The sequence below is a fragment of the Eptesicus fuscus genome, chromosome 13 (genome assembly GCF_027574615.1).
Source record: "Eptesicus fuscus isolate TK198812 chromosome 13, DD_ASM_mEF_20220401, whole genome shotgun sequence".
NCBI classification, from domain to species: domain Eukaryota; kingdom Metazoa; phylum Chordata; class Mammalia; order Chiroptera; family Vespertilionidae; genus Eptesicus; species Eptesicus fuscus.
The window spans coordinates 56,073,431-56,090,539 of NC_072485.1; the positions used below are offsets into that span (position 1 = coordinate 56,073,431).

A 17,109-nucleotide genomic window follows, 5' to 3' on the forward strand; every position below is an offset into this window, starting at 1 on the left:
CTCTCTCTCTCTCTCAAGGACACCTCTTTTCTTCTCCCCTCTCCCACAGACTTCCCTCCCACTGGGTCCAGGCTCAGAACCAAGACCTCTGTCCCTGGTTCTGCCTGACAAGTGAAAGTGATTCCAAGTAGTGTAGCCCTTGTGTGATTCACAACTCAGTGACCTTCCTAGAGCTTCGGGAAGCAGGGTTGTCTGATATGCACATTTCTCCTCTTGGTCATATTTTACTTTATTCGTGTCACTCACCTTTGACAAAGTGACTTTGTGCTCATTTAGGGCTCTGTCCAAAATGCTTCCATTTTGCCTTTTTCTACAGTTAGGCTAATTTTGAAATGTATGAAATTCTATGCAACATTTATGTTGAGTTACCAATGGAAGCCAAAAGTTTCTTCCCAAACTGCCAAGACTTACTGTACAGGCCATAAATGAGATGGGAATGCCTTTTCCTTTAAGGTTGGGGGTGGGGTAGGGGTGGGACCAGGAACGGGATTTGCCTACACCTTCCTTGTATCTTGGGAACATTTTTTTATTTAATTGTTGATGCTCTAAACTTCAGAATTCTGTGTATTCAAATTAGATTGGGGCGAATCTACTTCAAAAGGAAGAAAAGTAATCCAACGTTGTGGGTATTCAACGGGAGGTTTGCTGTATTGATCTAGTTGTTTTCCAGTGGAGCAGTTTATGAAATATGTTCTATAAGATGTACATTTTTTCATTGTAACATAGAAATTGTAAATAATCGATTAAAGTGCTGCATTTTGATGAATTTTTTCTAGCCATTTTTAAAGAGAAAACTAGGAATTGAGTATTTTGTGTACGGTATGTTTCCACCCTCCCTCCCTTCCTCCTCCCCTCCCTCTCTCCCTATTTAATTTTCATTTGTCATGAGGTTTTTGGATTTTCCAGTGATCTGCTGGAGATCATGCCCCACGTCATGGAGAATAAAGCTGATGATTGTACCAGTCTTAAATTATTCATGATTCAATAAAATTGATGCTTATTTATTCAGATTAGTGGTTTGGCTTTTCTGTGCTGGAGCAAGTCCTCCTGGGAGTTCAGTTTCATGCCACGAGGAAGTCATTCTTATTCAGATGCAGCAAACACAGGGAGAGCCCACAACATTTGCAGACCCACCTTTGCCACGATGTCATCAACATCCTACATCCTCTCAGTTTCTCATCTGAGTTACTGCTACTCATGGGGATCTTGTAGAAATGCGGATCCTGAGTGAGCATGTCCAGGGTGGGCCCGAGACTCAAGCTCCCAGGCGATGTCCGTGCTCTGAGCCCTAGACCACACTAGCAAGCAGTGTCAGTATCCCATTAGCCCACTCTTTGACCCCTTGGCACAAGAAAGACTTTTTAAAAATGTATTGAGTACCTACTAATTACCAAATGCTTCCCAAATCCCCCAATATAATCTGTAAAATGACCCTGAGGAGGTAAATATTCTTACTCCTATTTTACAGGAGAAAAGAAAACAGGCTCAGAGAAAACAACTTGCCCAGGGTTCTATAAGGGAAGAGGTGAGGTTTGGAGTTCCAATCCAAATCCCACCTCACAGGGCAGCTTCTAGTCTGGGGGCCCGGTTCCATGTTGCTGTTGACATCCATTGAAGAGAGAGTGTAGGCAGTGGGAGATTACATCTTAGCATTTACTTCTAACAGCAGCAACAAGAATTGGCAAGGCTTGGTTCGAAGTGAGGCCTGTGGGTTCCCAGTGAAATGGATCCTACACAGCTGGCTCAACTGCTAATGACATGTGATATCTAACTCATCGTAATGCACAGCAGTGGCCCAACCAGGGGGAGAGAAAGAATCCAGATGGTCAGCACAGGCAGTTTTAATGCCTGTCAGAAAAATGAAGGGGAGCTTGTGCAATGTTTCGGCAACAAGATGTCCTGAATTTCTAAGATTTTTCCATAGCAGGTTCTACACCATTGCTACACAGTATATTCTGATGGCATCTATGAAATATGATCACTGTATGTAAAGGGCATGATAGGACTTCTGTAAAAGAAGGGAACTGTGCATATTAGAGACCTATTGTGTGCCAGACACTGTACTGAGAATTTCACCCTATCACACGGAATCACAGCACCTCTAGGAGGGGATATTATCTCCATTTTCCAGTAGAAAACTGAGACGATTAATATTAAATAGCTCATATGGTAGGAGTGGACTTCTCAGTCTACCTGATTCTGAAACCCATGCTTTTTCTGCCACACGGTGCTCCTAACATCACTATAGGTGGGAAGTTGAGGGGAGTATTACACATCCCTTCTTGCATTTGTTGTGTACTAGTAACTAGTTCCCCCAGAAACTTAGCAGCCTAAAGCAACAAACATTTTCTCAATCTCTGTGGATTGGGAGTCCAGCGTGGCCTAGCTGGGTCTCACAGGCTGCAATCAACATGTCTTAAATATTTGCAAGAAACATTTAAAAGCAAGAACTATCTAAGAGGAAATATGCTAATTGACCTTCATGCCATCGCAAAGATGGCGGCGCCCACAGCCAATAAGGAGGTAATATGCTAATTGACTGTCCCACCCTCAAAGATGGCAGTGCCCACAGCCAAAAGATGGCGGTGCCCAGTCCCCTCAGCCTCGCTGGGGCAGCAGGCACATGGCAAGGCCGGGCCCGCCCCCAGGTGGGCCCGGCCACTCTGCGTGCCTGCCTCTGGAGTCCCCCAGTCCCCTCAGCCCCCCAGCTGCCCAGGGCTGGCCCGAGGTGCAGGCAAGTCTCAGACAGCGGCTGCCCAGCTGCCCAGGGCCACCCAAGGCTCAGGTAACCAGGGCCGGCCGAGGCTTGTGCTGCCGGCAGTGTCAGCAGCAGAAGTGTGATGGGGTGTTGCCTTCCCCTGATCGCCGGGTCGCCTCCCACCCCTCAGGGCTCCCGGACTGTGAGAGGGGGCAGGCCGGGCTGAGGGACCCCCCGCTCCAGTGCATGAATTTTCATAGACTGCAAGAGGAAAGTTTTTGGGCAAGTTTGTTCTCCTACATGGAATTATGAATAACATCTCTGAGCAAATACCCTACTTCATGGAAAAGGGAACTTGACACAGGACACATGGCAGTGGAATCCCACTAGTGGTTCCTGCTATAAAGCTGGAGGTTGAACTGCCCTCTTAAAGGCTTGGTTAGGGCACCAGCTTGGGTAGCTAGGGTACATGCGTTTGGGAAGTGGAAGGAGGAGTGGTCCCCTCCAGCAACCCACCTGGGGGATTTCTTGTTTCCCATCCCTACAACTTCATGCTCTAAAATTAGAGGTGCTTGTCCCTGATGTGTGTGGGGCAGATGGGTGGAGATGGGAAGAGGATCCCTTCTACTCGTCTGCCACTGAGTTTAAAACTACCCCTGCTCCCTGATCACCTGGGACTGTTACACTCAGAGTGACAGGTAACTGACCCTGATTATGCTGAGGAGTGAGGGCTGCAGCTTGTGAGCAGAAAGGAGCATGCCTGGAGCTCGGAGAGCTCTCAGGGATACCTCTTGCCGTTTCCATGCCTGGCAACGACTGAATGAGTATCTGCAGCCACCACAGCCCCACAAGGCCCAGGGAAACAGTTGCTGAGACCCCTCAGAAGTGAAGGTCTGGGTCATCCAGGCCTATGAAGTGCCAACTGAGGGGGAGGGCAACCCAGAATGGGGACTGAGAAAGGAGGTGCTGAAGAGTGATCATAGCCCCAGGACCAGCTGTAGCATTGGACACTAACCCTCCCATTCTAAGTCTTTTTCTTTTCTTTTTTTTGAGATTGTGACCAGCCACCACCACCTTGGAGCATCGATAACAGGCAGGGCTCAATGAGCCAAATGCATCGCAAAGCAGGGACTGCCACAGACACTGCTGATGCCTCAGTCCAGGCCCTGACTTCACCTGAGCCTGCAGTGGACAGCTGGCGCTGACAACCTCCATCTCTCTCTCTCTCTCTCTCTCTCTCTGCCTGAGTCCTTCCTCCAGTGTCACAGACGCTTGTTCAGTCCACGTTCACAGGGGAGTTAGTGCCCCAGGGACAACCTGCAGCCAATAAGACACAGGAGTGAGGGACAGTGCCCTGCTTTCCCGGCCTCCTGTGGGACCAGTGGGAGGCATGTTCTATTGGCTCCTAGAGATTCCCCAATGGGATGGAGCCCCGAGGGCCCACGGTGGCAGTTAAGGGTCACACTTTGCTCCCTCACTCAGAGTTGTCACAAGGATGAGGCACCTAGGGCTCCCCGCCTAGAGTGAGTCCGCCTTAAATTTTGTACCTGTGAGTGTTGTACTTCACAATGGGATTTTTGAAAAGCACACGCTACCGCGAGCTAACCCATCTGTCTTACAGGATTCAGGGAGGTGTTGCACTCAGGAGGTCAACGTCATGAAGCACTTCCTCCATCTTCCTGGTCCTCCAGCTCTCACTCCTGTAGCCCTGCAGTGTCAGAGGCTGGGCTGGGGACCCTCAGAGGAAGGAACTGGGTCCAAAAGAGGAGGATGCAGAGGAAAGTTGTCTGGGCCCCAAGCTAAGGCTGGAGGACCACCTGACACAGGCGCTGCAGAGGGACGCCCACCCTGATGGGCAGGTGAGTCCAGATGGTCACTGGAGCTTCCCTCACACTCACAAAGTTGGATTGCTTCAAGCAGGGCCTTGGGGTCTGGAGACCTGGGTTACCTCCCTCAGAGAAGTCCCACCTGCTCTCGGGACCATAGTTTTCCCGTCTGTCTATTGAAGGCATTGGTCTTGTGGCTCCTCAATGCAGCTATCCCACTAGCCCAGGAAGCACATGGGACACAGACGGTAGCCTCCCCCTTAGCCCTGGAGAACTAGAATGCACCTCTCCCAGCTCCTGCAATCCAAGCTGCAATTACAGGCCCATTATACCTCAGAGTGGCCACGAGGGGGTAGCAAAGCCCAAGCAATGCCATTCAATGCCAATCCATGGGCTTTGCCTTTCAAAATTCTCTCTCTCTCTCTCTCTCTCTCTCTCTCTCTCTCTCTCTCTCTCTCTCTCTCTCTCTCTCTCTCTCTCTCCTTCCCCCCCTAATTTAGGTAAAATATTTTTTTAAAATTGAGTGTGGTATTTTCCCCTCTGCTCCATGCTTGGAGGATGAAACTGAATTCCCTATAAAGAAACAGGAAAAGGAATCGATGTGTTCCAGGCATCTTCCTAAGCCAAGTAATTTGCCTCTGTGGATTTCTGTGATCCACATAACAAGCGTGTGCCATTGGCATCCTCATCCGCTCTCTACAGAATGACTAGTTAAGGGACTTGTCGGTCTCACTAATCAGGGACAGACTGAGGGCTTGAACCCAGGGCCTGCCCAATTTACTGCACCCCATCCTGGACCTGCAGCTGCCCAGGTGCTCACATCCTTAATTTCATGGGTGGTCCACCTGGGCTCTGCACTTAGAGCATTATTACACTTAGAATAGGGAAGTGGGGCTCAGGGAGGGGAGAGAAATGGTGCCAGAACACACCCTGAGCTAATGGTGCTGCCAGAACAAGAACCGGGTGTCCTGGCTTCCTTTCCTGGGTAACTGCGGAAGTAAAGAGGCCCACAGGCTTTGGAGCTGTACAGACTGGGCTCAAATCCCAGCTCCACTATTTGCAAGCCGTGCACCTAGGTAGGCAGTTATTCCCTGAGCCTCAGTTTGCTCATTTATAAAATGAACTTGCCAATATACACCTGTAGTAAATGCTTTGTCCCTCTCAGCATCTATCATCCGCTTCTTCCTAACCAAACCCTGATATTGCACAGGTATCTGCCCTTCCCCCACTGGGTGATGTGACTCCAGGAGGCGGACACCATCCCCTCCTCCCCACTCCAGGGTGGAGTATATGGTCTAAAGTTAAACCCAGTCTGTTTCCTACGTGTTAGGTCTTTAAACATATGCTACTTGCAGGAGCCTTTGCAGAGGGGAGGTCTTACTGGAAAGTTTCTTAGCTCTTAAGAGAGATTCTCAGAGCAGATCCGATGCCTCTTCCTCTGACTATTGTCATGTCTGGAGGTGACCTGGACCTGGTGCTGTCATCTTGAGATCAGCCTTAGGATGAAGTAACCCGAGGGGAGCAGAGCAGAGATAGAACCAGATTTGCTCGAGGTTGTCCAGCCACTGACTCATCCTTCTGAGAGCCCATCCTCCCTGGGGACTTGCAGTTAAATGAGGTAATAAAGGCATTGGCCTAAGTCTAGGTTGCTGTGACAAGCCTTTGGGAGCAGCACCAGGCAGATTCTGTCTGAGGGAGGAACCTCCTGCTGAGATAAAGCTGTAAACCTGAGGGCAGGGCCTGGGGGCGCTAACCCAATGGAAGCTGCTTCTCCTTCTTTTCTTAAAAAAAATATAAATATGTATTTTATTGTTGACAGTATTACAGATGTCCTCCATTTTCACCCCCGCCTTTGCCCCTCTACACCCAGCCCTTGTCCCACCCCAGGCCTTCACCACACTATTGTCTGTGTCCATGAGCTCTGCATATATGTATACAAGTTATTTGGTTCATCTCTTCCCATCCTCTCTCCCTTTGCCATCTGAAATCTGTCAGTCTGTTCCATGCATCCATGCCTCTGGACCTAGTTTGTTGGTCAGTTGATTTTGTTCATTAGATTCCACATATAAGTGAGATCATGTGATATTTCTTTCTCTAACTGGCTTATTTCACTTAGCATAATATTCTCCAAGTCCCTCGATGCTGTCTCAAAGGGGAAGAGAGCCTTCTTTTTATAGCTGCATAGCATTCCATTGTGTTAATGTACCATAGCTTTTTTAACCACTCATCTTCTGATGGGCACTTGGGCTGTTTCCAGATCTTAGCTATTGTAAATAACCCTGCATGAACATAGGGGTGCATATAAGGCAAAGAAAGCTGATGTGAGAACATTGTATGAGAACCTATTTCCTCAAATATGTATACATAAACTAGGCCTCTGTAAACTAGTCTGTTCAAGGCCTTGTCAATAACTAGTAACTGTTCAGTCCTGGTTATTTCCCCCATAACTACAGCTTTAAAAGGAGAGTTTTCTTAGAATACAAACCTTAGGTTAGCACTGCTTGCATCATCAGTCCCAGTAAATCAATCCTTTTGGCTTGAGAATGAGGAGTTTAGTGGCAGCTGCTTGCTGACATGAAACTTTTTGCTAAGAACAACCAAAACACAGCTCTCTCACCCCTTGATCTGCTTTGCTTAGTTTATTGTGAATGCTGGGGAAAGGTATTTACAGAAAAGTTTAGTATCGTTTAGAGGTGGCCTGTCCTTTCCCATTGGGGTGCCTATGTGGTGTAAATAATCCTATTTTAATCCCAGTCTAAACATGGGCCTAAAACAAGATGTTTGTGCCAAGAAGAATTCTAGGAGGCTTTACCCCTGATGGTGGGAGGTGGGGGGTTAGGGATGAGCGGGGTAAATAATAGAATCATCAACCCCACCGAGCTGGGGCAGGGGGTGGCGTGCACATTTTCATTACTTTGGATTACCAAAGAATGAATTTAAATTTTCCTTTTCCTTTTAATCAACACCTTACTCTATAGTATTTTTGTCATTTAAACTATAAAGAATGTGGTTGTGTTTTCTCCCTAGTAACACATAGAAACACATACAGCTAACTATACAAACATGTTTGGGGTTTTAAAAAATAAATGTTTTATTTTGGGATAATTTTGGATTTACAGAAAAGCTACAAAGATAGTACAGGGAGTTCCTTATATGCTCATCACTCACCTTCTTCAATGTTAATACCTTACGTCATGGTACATTTGTCACAATCAATAAACCAATCTTATTACATGATTATAATATGTAATTATTAACTGAAGTCAACACTTTATTCAGATTGCTACTGCTTTTACCTAATGGTCTTTTTCTGCTCCAGAATCTTGTCTGGAATCCCATGTTGCACTTAATTGGGCTTGTTTTGCATCAGCATCAAGAAGTCTTTTTTAACTTGTTTTAAAGTAAAACCATCAACTCAAAATCAAGGAAATATTTTGTCTTTTTGGAGAGTGTAAAGTTTTACACTTAGGTAGGTCTTGGCCAGGACAACCATTTTTATAGTTAATTAATACTGTCTTTCCAAATTCAGCTAAAGACACCTTTTACCACAAGGAGTTACTATTTACCAAGAGGACCCCCTGTGGAGTCTGAAGTTAGTAGTGGGGTGTGGGAAGGGATGGAGATTTGGGTTCTATGGTGCCCCTGCCCTTAGTGGGAAGAGAATGTGCTAGACTCTCTGCCTTCTGGAAATTGGGGGAGAGTTACTCAGCCTCAGTTTCCCATTGTGTCAGAGGCCGATACTGAGCCTTCCATGCAGGGTTACAGGAAAATTAGGTGCAGAGCAAATTAAAGCTGCAGCACTATGCCCAGCACACTAGAACTCTGGAGCCATTTCTGTTATTTTTTTTATATTTGAAAAAAAAGGGAAAAAGAAGCATTTTGGAAATGTTTTTGCTTAGTAGCTGCTTGTTTTAACTCATTGCCTCTAAGTAAAAACATTTTCTTACACCATCACTGTCTACAACCACATTCCAGATATATTCTTCTTTTTTTAATATATTTTTATTGATTTCAGAGAGGAAGGGAGAAGGCAAGAGAGATAGAAACCTCAATGATGAAAGAGAATCATTGATTGGCTGCCTCCTGCACACCCCCTACTGGGGATCGAGCCGACAACCCAGGCATGTGCCCTGACCTGGAATCGGAACCGTGACCTCCTGGTTCATAGGTTGACACTCAACCACTGAGCCACGCCAGCTGGGCCCAGATACCTTCTTCCCTCTGCTCTTTCTGGATGTTCCTTGAAATGATATGGTGTATGCTTTCTGCTTCTTACCCCATAAAAATCACATCATCCTTCAAGGCTTTGAGCAAATGTCTCCACAAGGCCTTCTCAGATGATCTAGTGCTGGGGAGAGGACATAACCAGGAAGATCTCTGAATCTGTAAATGGGAGTGAAAATAGTCATAAGTGTGGATGAAAGGAGATAATGTATATGAAATGCTAATTATTGGATCCAGCACATAATACATTCCTCTAAAGAAAAAGAAGAATAGCTTTTCTTTTAGGTAGTGCCAATGAGAATGGGAAGAAAACCAGGAAGTCTAAGGATGTACATACAGGGACAGGCCTCAGTGGTTGATTCCTTGTATGGAGTGGGAACGAGAGGGAGGAGACAGGGATGACACTTGGGTCTCTTAATTTTTAAGCAAGAGAAATGAAGGCATTCATGGAGTTAGGGACAAAAGTGGGTTGTTTGTTTGTTTTTTGTTTTCTGTGGAGGTTTCATTTTTGTTGTTTTGTTTAAATGGAATGTTGCAACTAGAAGACATGGCACTTGGTCCTAGGCATGTGGACTTTAACAAGTTCTTGGGACACCCAAGATATCCAAAGACTGTTGACTATATGGGTCTGGATCTGAGGAGAGAGGTATTTGAGTGTCTTTTTCTCTTTCTCTCTTTCTTTCTATCATGGGCCTAAGTCATCCTTCAACTCATTTGAAGGATTTATAACTTCCAGACCCATGGTTTAGACTCTAGAGTGTCTCTGTCCCTCCTTTTAATTTAATTTATTTATTCACTCAACACATATCAAACACCTACTATGTGTTAGGGACAATGCATGACACTAGGAAAACAGTATGCAAAATGGACATGGTTCTCACCCTTGTGATGCTCAGCTGAGACACTAAAGTGAGACAAACATTCAGCATTTGTGGTTCTTAAGTAAAGCTTTATGAACACAGGGAGTAGCATATAGTTTTAAATTTTCCAGAGTATTTGTTTTCCCTTGCTGGGTTTTAACTTTTATTACTATAGGAAAAGCTTTATTTACACTATACTAGTATAATGTTTATTGCTTTGAATTCTACCTTGTCTTACGATAATATTGCTACCTCAAATTTTTTCACTTACATGTCATAATTTTGACCACTGCTGAATTTTATCTCTTCTAACATGTGAGTTATTTTTCCACTTTACTTAATTTTTTGTTAAAACAGAGATTTAAAAAACTCATAACATGAAATTTACCATCTTAGTCATTTTTAAGTTGCAGTTCAGTAGTGCTAACTAGATTCACATTGTTGTGTAACATCTCTAGACCTTTTTCATCTTGTAAAGCTGAAACTCTGTACCCATTGAACAACAACTCCCTATTTCTCACTCACACCACCCTTGCATTGCTACCACATTTGTGTTTTTGTTTCTATGAGTTTGACTATGTTAGATACCTCATATACGTGGAATTGGATAGTATTTGTCTTTTTATTAGTAGCTTGTTTCACTTAGCATGATGTCCTCAAGGTTCTCACATACTGAACATGTGATAGGATTTCCTTCCTTTTTTAAGGCTGAGTAATATTCCATTGTGTGTATATACCACAGTTTCTTTATCCATTCATCCTTTGATGGACATCTGGGTTGAGGAAGCTATTGTAAATAGTGAGTGACATGAATGTGAGTACCTCTTGGTTATTGTGGATAATGCTGCAATGAACTCGGTGTGCCTCCAGATGCAGACATTAATCCAGCTCATGCCTGAAGATAGTTTCGACTATAACTAAAATTGCAGGCTTGAGCTGGCAGGGAAGAGACCGTGGGCCACTTCTGGCCGGGATCCCATCTCTGGTTGTCTGAGAGCAACAGCAGAGTGAAGGAGAAATACCCTGAGTGACTCAGAGCAGAAAGTTTCCTGTCTGAAAGGGCATAGGCCGACCCTGTGCAGGACACCATGCTCAGCACTTTCCTATGGAAGGAGAAGTGTGGGAGGTTTCTTGAATTTAAAAAATTATGACAATAAAGTTTTCTTTTTCAAATTCCCATGATCATAAATAATAAGGAAAACAGGAACAGGCTCAGCAGGGGAGGATATGAGAACCTCAGCATGGAGGAGGCGCCTTGTGTTACTTGGAAAGAGAGTTCATTGTGAAAAGAATATAGTCACACTTCAAATGTAATACAGACTGCTGAAATTTAAGCTTAACATGTGTTCTGACTATTGGGATGTGGATTATGATAATAAAGAAAGTGGGTCTGTGTGGCTGATGCAACAGGGACCAATCTCTCAAAGGACGCAAAAGCCCCGGCCAGAGTTCTAACCTGATGTTCTTAACTCTCTTGGCTGTTTACTCTCTTAAAGAACTTCAGTTTCACTTGGAGGGGGCCGGAGTCTGGATCTGGACTCCCAGGTCATGCCTATGGGTGGCATTCCTAATAAAATCAGTTCATGCACAAAAGTCAAGACCAGCTATGAGTTTCTTTGGGGACTAGGACCTATGCTTTCAAGGAGAAAAGGGAAAACCACTACAAACTTAAACCACTTAAACTTTCATTGGTTTCTCTTAGTCCATCATTTCAGTCCTTAGAGAAGAGGAGAAGGAATATTGCAGACTCGACTTGTTGGTACTCTACTGGAGCTTCTTTACTTGTAACCATAGCAAATGTGCTTATTTTGTGGGACAGGGAAGCAGAGAAGGCGCTGGCCTGGGAGTCTGAGATGGGTTCCAGTTCCAGCTTGGCCACTAAGCAGCTGGGTGGCTTCAGACATGTGCCTTCCCCTCTTGAATATCAGCCTACCTTCTGTAAATCCCTGCAGCACTCAGACTAGACGCTTTGTTCGTTTCAGCTCTAACACTCTGTGAATTAATGATATCACTTGTGCCTTGGATGCATTCTACTTTTTATTTGGCATTTGTTCATTTGATACATATATACATATATAAAAATCTGTACATGGTAAAAATACAAAATATTTCTTTATAAGTTATGCAATTAAACAGCTACCTTTTTAAAGTTTAAAAACCATTGCAAAAAAAGAGAGAGAAGGAAATCTAGTCAGTCCTTTAGAGTCACTCACAATAACCTTGGTATAAAATACCCATACAATACGTGTGTACAAAATAGTGTACAGTTCATAAAAGCTGTGCAAAGACAGCAAAGTTCGGTAAAGAAAATAATATCAAAGAGGCTTGTGGGTCTCTCTCTCTCTCTGTTCATCATGCCCAGTGCTCAGGAGCTTTGCAGGTCAGTGAAATCTCCCCAGAAATAATACAAGGGCATAAGGTAGAGTGCTTGGTGCATATACTAGGGATGCAGAAATTATTTTAAAAAAAAAAAAAAAGCTTTAACACACACATACAGAAATAGAGACTGACGTTTCCTCCCATTTAGGGAACTCAATTCTTTGCCCAGAGAGTGTTTAGATAGAGTACGACAGAAAAGACTCGGGATTTATGTTATTCCTTAGGCCAGAAGGTCCAGGTAAGTATTCTTTCTTTTTGGAAATTCTTGAGTTTTCTCAGGGCAGTGTCATGGGAAGACGGGTTGCCAGGATCTGGAGTTGGGTAGGAGGCCCTTGCTACCCCAGATAGGGAGGTGGAGGGATCTAGGACGTCAGGGGTCTTGGAGTTAGAAGCTTGTTGTGTCTCCTACCTGGATTTCCTCCTCCACACAGGGTCTCCCACCTCATAGGGTTATCGCAGCTAAGGACCAGGAGGGCCTGGCTCCCAGCTAAACCCAGGCTGCGAGTGAACGCCCCACTGTGTTTAAAATAGCTTGCAATAAAGATGGAGGGGAGCCCTTGTGTCCAAGTTAAAGCTGGGGCCAAGGCCTACATTTAACTTGTGTGAAGAGGGCTGTTGAGAGGTGGTGCCTGGGGAGGAAATGTTCCTTTGGGCCATGGTAGGGGCTGGGGTCCACCGCGGGAACCAAGTGAACACCCCACTGCACCCACCTCTCCCATTTCAAAGCACTTAAAAACAGTACCCCGGGCGGGCGAGGGAGGCTTCTAAGACACCGTGATCTCCTCCTCCTCGCCCTCCTCCTCCTCCTCGGAGTCCGAGAAGTCCGAAGGTTTGCCTGGGCTGCTCGAGTGCGCGGGGGAGGCGGGCAGGGGCCCTTCCAGTCGCGGGTCCCGCAGGTGCCGAGGGTCGAGGGAGGAGTGATAGGCCAGGCGGTGGCGAGGGCTGGCCCGGCCCTCGTCTTCCTCCTCCTCGTCGTCCCCCGGGCCCTTCTGGCCCACGTCGCTGAGGTCCGGGTGCGGATTGAGTTTGGTGGGCAGGGTCTGCTCGCGGCAGCCCCCGCTGGACAGCAGCTCGCGCTCCTTGGAGTTCCGCCACTTCATGCGTCGGTTCTGGAACCAGATTTTCACCTGGTGTGCGAGGGGCAGAGAGCAGGGCAGAGGCCGAGGTTAGCGCAGACCCCTCCTCAGAGATGAGGGCTTGGGGCGGGGCACCCGGCGGGATGCTGGGGGTGGGAAGGCAGCTGTGTCCTTCCCCTCCTAGCCTGCCCCCCATCCGCTGATATGGGTCTCAGCATTAAATCCCCTCACCCCCATCTCCACTCCTCGCCGCACCCAGGCCCAGACGGTCAGGGGTGGGGCGCTGAGTCCCCGGAGGTAGGGCGGGTAGAGGAGGGGGCTGTCCCGAGCTGCCCCCAGAAAGCTGGGTCCTGCACGCATTCCCTCCCTAGGCCTTACTTTCCGTTTCTGAACTAGGGGACCCAAGGGGTTCCAGAAAATTGTGAGATTCCTGGGGGGAGGGGGAGCTCGCGAGGACGGGGCTGTGTGGGACGGCTCTCACTTGGGAGTCCTTCAAGCCCAGCTTGGCCGCCAGCTTCTTGCGGTCGGGCTTGCTGATGTACTTCTGCTTCTGGAACATCTTCTCCAGAGCCTTGCGCTGCACGTCGGAGAACACGGCTCGACGCAGCATGCCCCGGCGGGGCTTGCCGCGCGCGGCCAGCGGCCAGGAGAAGGTCCCGGGGATGGGCACGACGCTGGAGGACGCTGCGGGGGGCGGGGAGGGGGCGAGAGAGGGGCGGGGGGGGGTAGTGAGTGGGCGGGGCCCGCCGCGGTGGGAGCACCTGCCTCCCCAGCGTCACCTCCCCCCGGGTTTTCTCTCTGATCCCTTCATGTCCTTAAAGTTCTCCCTTTTCTCGCCCTGGAGAACGGGCCACGAACCTACAAACCTTCGAGAGCGAAGGGCGCTTTCCGCCCAGATAACGTCCCCTTTCAACCGTGCAAACCCGGATTAGGTAAAGCTACGGACACACAGAAAACAGCTCCCACAGCAGCCTGTTTTCGTTTTTCCATTCACCGGTCTCAGGGAAACAAACCTGCGGACCTCAGCTAACATAGCAACAGAAAAAATAAATTGCAACAATAAACTATCCAGCTGAGGCCACTGGGTTTCCTTCTTAAGCTTTTATTACCTTGGTGGCTTTTGCTTTCTTTCGATGAAAATGAGGTGCTTTAACTGATTCGATAGCGAGGAGAAAATCCTCTTTGGATTTTTTAAAACCCAATCAGTATTCATCTTTTTTTTATATATATTAATCTTTCCTCCCCTCCCCCACAAAACGTAAAGAATTCGGCCGGAATACATGAAAAGTGGCAGCTAATTAGCACATTGACCGATTCCCAATGGGTATTGGCATGATAAAAAGGAGGAGAGTTTCGCTTTAAGGGAGGGGGGGAGGAACCCAAAAGAAACAGAGACTCTAATGAAGCGTGAATGGTAATTGTGTAGTAATGAACTAACAGAAAAAGACTGAGGACAAGCAGCGAAAGCCATATATTACTGGGACAAAAGAGATTTACACTTTCAAACTAAACACCACTGCAGGCCAAGACCATTGGGAGAATACTGATGGCAGAGGCTTCTCTCCCGCGAATCATTTTCATTAAATGGACATGAAAAGCTATTTATAAAGCTCGGGTTGTTTTTGTTAGAGCATTGAGATGGGAGAGAAAGGGAGCAAATTCCATTATCAGCCGCAGCGTGAATGGTGGTGGCGGTGGTTGGTGAATTCTCTCTCCCCCTTTTAAAAATCAATTGCTTGTTTCTCTGGCTGATAGTTGGGAGTGCGGTCGTGGCTTTCCCATCCCCCACCGACCATGCCCATCTCCTGCCTGTATAGGGGCTCCTCGGTGGCCTTCTAGAGTCTTGACCAGGTGCAGAGTTTTTGAGCCACCCCGGGGGTTCCAGGAGGAAAACCTCGTGGAGCCTGTTTAAGGTGCTTCTTTTTTAGACGAGGAACAACTCCGGGCTCCCCCCAGACTTATTTTATCAGCCTAGGGGTCCTTTAAAAAATATAGCTGTGGGGGAAGGGTATGAGAAGAAGTTGGGAAATCAGGTTGGATAAAGAAGTTGGGGGGTTGTGGGAGGTTCTAGCCTCCCTTCTCCAGGGCGACCCCAGGCATCCCACACAAGAGGGCACCCCATGTGGTCTCGTGGAAAGCCCGGAGCCCTGAATGAGTCTTCAAAGGAAATTAGCCCCGGCTGGTAGGTGTCTCTGGGTAGTTCGGAGGGGCAAGGGCCGGTCTGTGTGTGGCTGCCCGGAGGAGCTGACCAATTGGTCATGGTGCTGAAACCTTTGTGGGGAATCGTGGCCAAGTGCGCTGACTCTGTGGGAAAACGGCGGCGTGAAGGGATGCCAACAGCTCCTCGCCGGGGAGGGAACCGCCTCAAATTGGGACCATGACAATTCCGGCTAATTTGTAGAGCAGGGAATTGGTGCAAAGTGTCAAGCAGTCACCGCTTGTGCTAAATAGGGCATCAAATTGGCGCGACGGATTCGTGAATGTTGTACGCCTCGCAACCTCTGAACCAGAGCATAACCCCGAGGGGTGGACAGAGAAATATGGCTTCGGAGCAGGGAGCGACGGGCTGGAACTGGGGCGCCGCTCAGCCTCGCGAAGGGGACGGGGGGGGGGGGGGGCGGGGTGAGACTTACCTGGGAAATACGAAGATCTGATGAAAGGCTGGAAGGAACCTTCGAAGTAGGGAAAGGCGAAGGTCTTGGGAGGGCCGCTCTGGAGCAAGGCGGGGGATGCTTCTGGAAGAGAAGGAGGGAGGAGGGAAAGAGAGAGGGAGACAGAAAGGGAATTTGATCACGCACTTGATTATTCTGCTCATTGAATACATGATTTGATTAACCCTTAGGCTGGTTTCAAAGGCATCTTCCTCAATGTGTTCACAGAATAAAATCTAATATTTCCCTAGCATGTCTCATCTATGGAAGTGTTTCCTTCATCCCCAAAATAATCCTCAGAGTTGTCTTTTGCTCTCCCCCCCCCCCCAATCTCATCCTAGGCACTAATGAGATAGGTAGGAGTGAGGTGAGGAAGAAAAGAATTGCAGATCCATATACCAACCAAGCTAGTAAATATATTGTCTTGGGTTAAAAAATAAATAAATGAAAATTGGCTCCCCGAGGCTGGAGGGCCGAAACACAGACGCCCAGCAGCGCGCGCTCCGTTTAGCTGCGCCAGGGAACTGGGCGCTCCCTGCGACTGGGCTGCTCAAGTTCATCCTGAGGGTGGGGCGAGCCTGGAGGCCTTTCTTCCCGGGAATCCGCCAAACCTAAGTCTCCCACGGCGCGACGTGAGGCCTCCGGGATAGCGCGCACACGTGTGCGCCGATGTGTGCGTGGGTACCCGCCGCGTACAGGAAACTGAGGCGAGAAGGACTCCGCACCTGGCCGGGCCCTCAAGCGTTTTTGCGCTCACTTACCATTTCTGGGCGCCGAGGAGAGAATGGCGTTCACTCCAAACTTCAGAAACGTAGGCTCGCTGGCAGGGGAGACGGCAGTCTGCGGCGATCCGCCCCGCCGGCTGCCCGGACTAGGGGAGCCCAGGTCCGAGGCCACGGTGTCTGTGAGATTGGCGGGGGTCCCCTGCCTAGGGGGCGACATGCTGGCCGTGGGCACGCTGCGGGGCAGGTAGGCAGGGGGTCGGCTGATGCGGATGAGATCCTCGACCAGGAAGCTGGAGTGTCCGGAAAATGCCGACTGCAGAGACTGGGGCAGCGTTAAGGTGGGTGTGGGGCGCAGGAGGCTGGGGTACCCGGCGGGGGGCGCGAGGAGCCCAGGGAACATCATGTTAGGCGCGAAGCGGGCGTACTAACCCTTCTTCCAGTGGCGGAAGGGTAAATGCCTCGCTTCCCGCCCCTCCCGCCCCCGCGGTACCCTCTCTCTTGGGCTTAGCGAAAGTCTCCAAATAAGGAACGCTGCCACTTGGGCGCCTGCGAGTCCTCCGTGGTCCTCCCGTCGAGGTGATGGTTTTATAGGGGCCCGCCCGTTAAAGCGCTTTGAAAAGTGACAGCTCTGACAATGAAGTTCAACAAAGTTCTCCACTCGAGCTTCATT

The 17,109-nt window shown here is 48.1% G+C and overlaps 1 protein-coding gene across 1 annotated transcript; it reads right to left on the bottom strand.

The window, feature by feature from the left end:
• Positions 1-12,751: 12,751 nt before the first annotated feature.
• Positions 12,752-16,842, bottom strand: DBX1 (developing brain homeobox 1). Its single transcript, XM_008148977.2, has 4 exons — positions 16,476-16,842; positions 15,697-15,798; positions 13,545-13,747; positions 12,752-13,114 (listed from the first exon to the last, which is right to left on the bottom strand). The coding sequence occupies exons 1-4, from the start codon at positions 16,840-16,842 to the stop codon at positions 12,752-12,754; spliced, it is 1,035 nt and encodes a 344-aa protein (XP_008147199.2).
• Between the last annotated feature and the right edge of the window lie 267 nt (positions 16,843-17,109).

Bases quoted from the DNA above. Each gene is read 5' to 3' on its own strand.
- DBX1 (XM_008148977.2), bottom strand. From the start codon at position 16,842: ATGATGTTCCCTGGGCTCCTCGCGCCCCCCGCCGGGTACCCCAGCCTC. The intron at 13,748-15,696 runs GTAAGTCTCACC...CGCCCCCCGCAG, and splicing joins CAGATCTTCGTATTTCCCAG to CGTCCTCCAGCGTCGTGCCC. The intron at 13,115-13,544 runs GTGAGAGCCGTC...CTCGCACACCAG, and splicing joins TGGGCTTGAAGGACTCCCAA to GTGAAAATCTGGTTCCAGAA.